The sequence below is a fragment of the Amaranthus tricolor genome, chromosome 11 (assembly GCF_026212465.1).
Source record: "Amaranthus tricolor cultivar Red isolate AtriRed21 chromosome 11, ASM2621246v1, whole genome shotgun sequence".
NCBI classification, from domain to species: Eukaryota; Viridiplantae; Streptophyta; class Magnoliopsida; order Caryophyllales; family Amaranthaceae; genus Amaranthus; species Amaranthus tricolor.
Genome location: NC_080057.1, coordinates 10,548,240 through 10,556,870, shown reverse-complemented (window position 1 = coordinate 10,556,870; position 8,631 = coordinate 10,548,240). Strand labels below are relative to the sequence as shown.

At 35.4% G+C, this 8,631-nt stretch overlaps 1 protein-coding gene across 1 annotated transcript; it reads right to left on the bottom strand.

The window, feature by feature from the left end:
- Positions 1–4,284: 4,284 nt before the first annotated feature.
- On the bottom strand, positions 4,285–6,460 carry LOC130827379 (pentatricopeptide repeat-containing protein At5g59600). The gene has a single exon (XM_057693083.1). It carries the CDS (start codon positions 6,138–6,140, stop codon positions 4,488–4,490), a length of 1,653 nt encoding a protein of 550 aa, XP_057549066.1. The 5' UTR covers positions 6,141–6,460; the 3' UTR covers positions 4,285–4,487.
- Between the last annotated feature and the right edge of the window lie 2,171 nt (positions 6,461–8,631).

The following is an 8,631-nucleotide window of genomic DNA, read 5'->3' as shown; positions in this document are numbered from 1 at the left end:
AAAACACTTCAAAATATACTCCATCATACTCAAAAGAGAGTACCTTTCAAAGTAAAGCAACCCCTTCTGGTCTGAAATATGAGGCAAAGAAAGAAAAGGCTGTGGTTACTCCTAGTGAATTTGCTACAAGGGGAAAATGTTTTAAGTGTCATGGAAGAGGACACATTGCTAGTGAATGCCCTAGCAAAGTTGTTCTGACCGCTACTCAGTGTGCTATCATGGATGAAGAAGAACAAAGGTATAACTTTGTGGTTGAGGAAGTGGTAGATTCAGAGGATGAATTTGATGAAGAAATACAACCGGAGGACGAATTTAACATGATGGTTGTGAGAAAAGTGTTGTTTAGTGAACCACAATCCGATTTGAGGCAAAGGAATAATTTGTTTCATACTAGATGCAAGATTGGTGAGAAGACTTGCAATGTGATTGTTGATAGTGGTGCTCAAACCGATGTAATTTCATTAGAGACTGTGAATAAGTTAAAGTTGATTACTAGAGATCATGAAGAACCTTACAAGCTGAATTGGTTGAATGATAGCACTGGCATAAAGGTGAAGAAATAAGCTCTAGTCTCTTATTCTATTGGAGGCTTTGAAGATGAAAGGTGGTGTGATGTGCTACCGATGGATGCTTGTCATTTGTTGCAAGGAAGACCGTGGCAGTTTGATCACAACTCAGAGCACAAAGGTAAGAGTAATGAATATCTTGTAACCACTAGGGATGGTAGAAAAGTTAAAGTAATTCCCTTTCCCCCTAAAGTTGCTAAAAAAGAAAAGAAAAAACGCAACTATCTTGTAACTTGTAATGAATTTGAGAAAATAGTGGAAGAGCATGGTGGAGGGTATGCTTTGGTTGTAAGGGCCAAAGATACCAAGAGTGCTTCTTGTGATAACTCGTCATCCCTAAAAGAGTTATTAGAAGAGTACAAAGATGTGTTCCCGATGACTTGCCCAAAGGCCTCCCTCCAATTAAAGGCATTGAGCACGCCATTGACTTAATTCCTAGAGCACCTTTGCCAAACAAAGCTGCTTATAGATGCAACCCACAGGAAAGTAAGGCGTTAGAGAGGCAGGTGAATGAGTTGATTGAAAGGGGTTATGTGAGAGAAAGTCTTAGTCCTTGTGCCGTTCCTGCTCTGTTGGTGCCCAAAAAAGATGGGACTTGGAGAATGTGTGTAGATAGTCGGTCCATTAAAAACATTACCATAAAATACCGTTTTCCAATGCCTAGGTTGCAAGACATGTTGGATGAGTTGAGTGGAGCCTTAGTCTTTTACAAAATAGACTTAAGAAGTGATTATCATCAGATGAGAATAAGGGAAGGGGATGAATGGAAAACAACTTTCAAAACAAAACAAGGGTTGTATGAGTGGTTAGTGATGCCTTTTGGGCTTTGCAATGCTCCCAGTTCTTTTATGAGATTGATGAATGAGGTTCTCCGTCATTTTATCAATGATTTTGTTGTTGTTTACCTGGATGATATCTTGGTGTATAGTAAAAACAATGAAGATCATATGATACATTTGAGGAAGTTGTTTGAAAAATTAAGAGAAGTGAAGTTGTATGGGAAGCTTGAGAAATGTGTATTCCTGAATCCTAGTGTGGTGTTTTTAGGATACATTGTGACTGGAGAAGGAGTACGAGTTGATCCAGAAAAGATAGAGGCAGTGAAGTCTTGGTTGGCTCCGACCAATGTGCATGAGGTTAGGAGTTTTCATGGGCTTGCTTCATTCTATAGGCGGTTCATTAAAAACTTCTCGACTATTATGGCTCCCATCACTGAGTTAACTAAAAAAGGAGAGTTTGAGTGGGGAGAAAGTGCTCAAAATGCTTTTGAAAAGATGAAAAACATGCTTTGTACTGCTCCAATACTTGTGCTTCCAGATTTTAACAAGGTGTTTGAGGTGGAGTGTGATGCAAGTGGGGTTGGAATAGGGGCTGTCCTTATACAAGACAAAAGGCCTGTGAGTTACTTTAGTGAGAAATTAAATGGAGCTAAGATGAACTACTCTACTTACGACCGTGAGTTCTATGCCATAGTTAGAGCTCTTGATCATTGGTCCCATTACTTAAGGCCAAAACAATTTGTTCTTCATTCAGATCATGAGGCTTTAAAGTTCATACATGAGAGCCAAAATTTAAACAAGAGGCATGCAAAATGGGTAGAGTTTCTTCAATCGTTTTCCTTTAGTTCCAAGTATAAAGATGGGAAGAGTAATGTTATGGTCGATGCTTTATCGCGTCGCACTTACTTACTTTCTATGGTGGATGCAAAAATTCTGGGTTTTGAACAACTCAAAGAGTGTTATAAAGATGATCCTGATTTTGCTGGTGAATTTGAAAAACAAACAAAATATTATGTTGAGCAAGATGGTTATCTTTTCAAGGGACACAAGTTATGTGTGCCAAAGGGTGGTGTTAGAGAATTATTGGTGAGAAAAGTTCATAGTGGAGGTTTAGCTGGACACTTTGGGGTACAAAAAACACTTGACATTCTGGGTGAGCATTTCTATTGGCCAAGAATGATCAAAGATGTTTCTTTAGTGGTGGAGAGATGTGCAACATGTCAGAAGGCAAAAGGGCATTTCACAAAAGGGTTGTATACTCCTTTACCAGTTCCTGATGTTCCTTGGGAAAGTGTTAGCATGAATTTTATTGTTGGGCTGCCTCGAACTCAAAGGGGTAGAGATAGCATTATGGTGGTGGTTGATAGATTTTCTAAAATGGCTCATTTTGTAGCTTGTAATAAAACTGATGATGCTATAAAAGTGGCTGAATTGTACTTCAAGGAAATCGTCAAACTTCATGGCATTCCTCGGAGTATAGTTTCTGATAGGGACTCCAAGTTTTTAAGTCCCTTTTGGAGGACCCTATGGAAGTTGGTTGATACCAAATTGTTATTTAGCACCTCTCATCATCCCCAAACTGATGGGCAAACTGAGGTGACAAATAGAACTTTGGGTGCTTTGTTACGTGGTCTTGTGAGCAAAACGCAGAAAGATTGGGATGTGAAACTAGCCCATGAGGAGTTTGCTTACAATAGAGCTCATTCTTTGACTACTTCTCGTTCTCCTTTGAAGTAGTTTATGCAGTGAATCCATTTGTACCCATTGATTTGATTCCTTTGGTAAGGGGCGATATGGTTGAAAGGGATGCAAAAAAGAGGGTGGAAACTTTTCAAAAAACCTGTGAGCAAGTGAAGAAAAAAATCGAGGAGATGAATAAAAAATACCAAGAGAAAGCCAACAAAAAAAGAAAACAACCCATATTTTACCCTGGGGATTTGGTGTGGTTACATTTAAGAAAGGAGAGATTTCCCAAACTTCGAAAAATTAAACTTATGCCAAGATCCGATGGTCCATTCAAAATTCTTGAAAGGGTAAATGATAGCGCATATAAAATTGAACTTCCTGATGAGTTGATGGGTGTAAGTGCTACTTTCAATGTGGGGGATTTGTCACCATACTTGGATGATTCAAGTTTGAGGACAAACTCTTCAAAAGAAGGAGGAAATGATCCAAGATCGAGTGTTCATGAGCCCGTTGCTTTAATTCTTGAGAAACTCGGGTTTAATTCTTTTTTTTGCAAACCAGAATTTGTCACATGCTTAGTATGGGATAACAAATAAATAGTACAAAAGAGCAAGGGTGGCATCAATATGCAATGTTGGTCCAGAATATTAATTTTTATTTTTATTTTTGAGTTTTTGGGGCTGATTTTCATTAGTATAAGGGGGAATGAATTTAGTTTCTAGAAATCAGCAAGTTCATTGTATTTGCTAGAAGAATTTTGATACATGAACTCTAATTAATTCATGAATTTGTTGACTAACAAAGGGGATGTATTGACTGAAATAGGGGATGTATTTGAAAGCTTCTAGAATCTTGTATTCACCCTATATAAAGGAATGTTTTGTAATAAAAAAAAATTCAGATTTTGTGTCAGAATATAAACCTTGAGTTTTATGCATTGCTTTTCTTCTTGTGTTTGTCCTAAGAAATAGTAATTTCAATTATCACTTTGAGTTTGTCTTAAGTGTTAATTCTTAGGGGAGATTGAGTGTGTCTTGTGTATAGCCTAAAACCCCAAATCATTGAGTTTGTTCTTGTGATTTGGCTCTTATCAATATTCTTCTACTATTCTTTCTTATCTACTTTCTTCTATTCTTTTAAATCAGAAACTTTTAAATCTAAGTGTGTTCTTCCTGATCACACTTACGTCATATAGGCATAGTTACGACAGGTGTGTTAGCTTGAGTTATACGAGTTCATCAAGTCGATATGTATGGAAACATCTCCATGGATTTTATGTGTATCCCTAAGTTAGACAATTGTAGTGTTGACAATATGACAGCTATATGAGATTAAATGAGACTTGAGTAGCCATGACCCATGAACAACATATTTTGAGCAATTCATGCACCATCAACCCAGTTTCAAAAAATTTGCAAGCTGTTATAATCCCGCTGGCTGTTCATCGGGTTTCACATTAGTTTAGAGAAGCTGTTATAAATCCAGTAGCCTCAATCCAACTGCATCCTGAAAAATTCCTCATTTTCTTCTTCTTCAATCTCGCAGCATTTTCCCAACTTCCTGCCTCGGCATATAAAGTTGACAGTAAATTTGCTCCTATACCTTTATGTTCGAGTTCAGACAAGTGTTTTGCTGCTACTTCCGCAAGCTCTATGTCACCATGCTGTTTACTAGCTCCTAATAATGCTCCCCATACAAACAAATCAGGTGTAATTGGCATTGCTTTGACAATGTCATGAGCTTCGGTTAAATTTCCAGCTCGACCAAGAAGATCCACCATACAAGCATAATGCTCAAGTCTTGGCTTAATATTATACTTCTCTTGCATTGATTTAAAGAGATTTCTTCCGAGTTCCACCCTTCCACCGTGACTGCAGGCTGTCAATGCTGCAGTGAATGTCAAATGGTTGAGCTTCTCTGCGTCCTCTGTTTCCATCGTTCTGAAAACTTCAATTGCTTCATTGCAATAGCCGTGGTTAGCAAATCCAAAGATCATCGAATTCCATGTAGGAGTGTTCCTTTTAGTTGTCTTTTGAAACAATATTGATGCTTGGATTATACACCCACATTTGGCATACATGTCTATAAGCGCGCTCCGCACATACACGTCCTGCTCAAGTCCAACAATCACCGCAAAACCATGTATCTCTTTTCCCCATGTTACATTTCCTACATTAGCACAAGAAGATAAGAGAGTACTAATTGTATTTGCATTTGGGAAACATCCAGCATCAAGCATTTTCTGAAATGTAAGAAAAGCTTCTTTGTTCCTGAGATTCTTCACAAACCCGGAAATGATAGAAGTCCATGACACCACATCCGGCTCAATCCCATTAAAGCGCATAACTTGGAAAAGCTCATCCACCATTAAACTATCCCCTACATGAGAAAATCCTGCAATCAAAGTATTCCATGTTACAACATCAGGCCTCATATTCATCAATTTCACATCCTCTAATAAACTCAATGCCTCTTTCATCATTCCTACATGAACATAACCAGCAACCATAGCATTCACAGCAATCAAATCTTTCTCAATCATATTGTTGAAAACATTCCTCGCGTGATAAAAAAAACCACATTTCGAGTACATATCTATAAGGGAACAACTAACATACACATCACCCTCAAATGAATTCCTCAAAATAAACCCATGAATCTCCTCACCAACCCACCATTTCGAAAGATGTCCACAAGCTTTAAGACCACTAGGAAGAATATAATTGTTGGGTTTTGCACCTTCTATAACCATTTCCCTCAAAAGATCCAATGCTTGCTCATAAACCCCACATTTCGCGTACGCTCCTATAAGAGCTATCCATCTCCGATAGTTCGAGTCAGGCATTTTATCAAACACTTTACGTGCACTAGCCAATTCTCTGCATTCCGCATACATTATTATGAGCTTAGAAGCAAAAAGACTAGAACGAGCTCGGCCAATGATGAGCAAATGTGCATGTAATGCTTTGCCCAACATCAAAGATCTGTGTTGGGTATAATTTTCGATGCATTTTATGTAAGCATCCGAAAATGTCCGAAAAAAACTGATTGTGAAGTGGGTTTTCTTGTAGGAGGTCAATAATGAGGTTGATCTAAAAATAGGAAACATTCAAATGGTATAATTAATGGCGCCAAATTAGCTGAAAACAAATGACAATGTTGTGAATACTTATGTAAGCATCCGAGGATTATAAAATAATTGCGGAAACAACTGCTTTGAGGAGATATTGATGAGGTTGAAAGTTGAAACAGCTCCTGCTCTATCAAATTAGGGATTGGATTTACTACCACTATGATTCTCATTCACTTTTAATTCATACACATTGTAGCTTATAGGAGTATTTGATTCAAGTTAAAATATAGTTGGATTAACTCTTTTTAAATTCGACTCAATGTAATGTGAATTTATCGTCATCGAAAAATATACCATTAGTCTCACTAATATTGACATTTTGCTATATTTTATATTTATATTTTTCACGAAGTTTCCTATATATATTCATCTATTTGTAGAAATGACTATAACCTTATCATATTCAATATTTATGTCTTGTATCATCCATAAATTTCAAATTTTAATCTATAATTTCCAAACAAAATAAAATTAATGTTTAATACTCCCTCCTATTCAGCTTATATGTCCCATTTCCTTTTATAGTCAAGTCATCTTAATTGTCCAATTTCTATTTTTAGTATGGGTTTTTGACTTTTATGCCCTTAGTAGTTTTATCCTATTTTCAATTATACCCTTCATTTCCCATACTAATTTTCCTCCCTTACATTAAAAAACCCATAATACCACGCTCTTTCCTACCCTTAGGTTCCACTTTTGACTCTCCTTAAAATCAGTGAAAAGTCAAATGGGACTCCTAAGGTGAATAGGAGGGAATATGTATCTATTATCTATTACCTATAAAAAACAAGCATGTTGTGATTGATGGGACAATACATTGAATGCATTAGATTGTGGGATTCTATCTTTTGCAATAGTAACATATTTGTCTCCTTTGATCATCTTGCACTATATATATGTGCAAGATCTTGAATGCTGAGATACGGCAATAGAAGAAGACTGATATAAGTTTATCTCATATACTACTTTTCTCCTTATATTTCTCCCTACATTTTAACACGTTATCAACACCATTTTTCGCTCTCAAAAAACCCAAGAAGGTAATTTTTTTTCTCAAAACATTATAACATTTTTTTAGCCACAATATGGACCAACAATCAAACGGTATCAATATTATTATTCAAGGTGTTACTAACACCGTTCTATACTTTATCCTTGAAGAAAATTGTATATCTGTTATTACTAACCCAGCTAATAGTTGCTCAAACCAACTGCGAAGATATGATCCAAATAATACCCATATAAATGAAAACTCAATGCCAAATCTCAATAATGCAGCTAATCCACCAGCACAACCACCTACTAATCAGCCACAACAATCTACCGATAACCCACCAGTCCAACCTACTAATGATCTTACAGTCCCACAAGAAAATAATAAAAGAAAAAATGACGACGGCGAAGAAACTAGTAACAAACGTTTTCAGACTATTAACCCATAAAATAATTTATTTTAATAATGTTGTTTAATCTTTATGTTCGTTCTTATTTTTTCAGCCGCCTATATGGACTGGCTAATATTATTTTGTAATGACCACCTTTATGGACTGGCTAATTTAGCATTGTTATCGCCTTTATGGACGGTTTTATCTCTATTTATTTGATCATGTCATCATACTATGTGCATATGCATTTCGTTATTTTAGTCTATAAATAATATAATCACTTAATAAACTCATAAAATTTAATTTCACCTTCAAATAATAATAAATAACGATTTTATTTGATTCTATTTTGTTTAACATTATAATAATAAATTGTCTTAATTTACCTATAACACAAAATATTAGCAGACATGACCACATTATTTCTACACAACATAAAATCATTTTCTAATTGTAAAAATATCACCCTAGGATGAATGCCAGAGTGGTCCGAAAATTATAATTTAAGTAAATCGTCAAGGGTTCGATTCTGAAAAAAAAAAAATAATAATAAATAAATAAATAAATAAAATTAATTAATTTTTTTTACCTTTTTACCCCCTATAAATAGGGACTTCTACCCGTCACAAACACACACACCACTCACACCTTATCCCAAATACAATAAATAATTTTTTTTCCTTCATCTTCTTCTTCCTTCAACCATCCATGGCTAACAATATATCTACAAACACCCACATCAATACAATTGTCGACAATATAAGTAAAATACTAGACGCATTCCTTATCATTATGGGTTTAATTGTATTACTCGTAGCGTTAATGCTCTACCTAATTATCCAAAAATAAATTATAAATCTTGCATTTGTTTAGCAATATGTATTTATTTTTTGTTTGTTTTATCATCTATTAATACTATCTATTTTATTTTTATTTATAATTATATTGTGCTTATTATGTTTGAGATATTAAATCAGGGGGAGATAAGACTAATATGCTTTAATATCTCTGATGATACAAAAAATCATTAAATAACTTTGTCATTTTCTCAATTGTAGAAAATAATGGCTTATCTCAAAAAG

What these genes read in the sequence shown, in the direction of transcription:
- LOC130827379 (XM_057693083.1), bottom strand. Translation starts at nt 6,140, where the DNA reads ATGTTTCCTATTTTTAGATCAACCTCATTATTGACCTCCTACAAGAAA.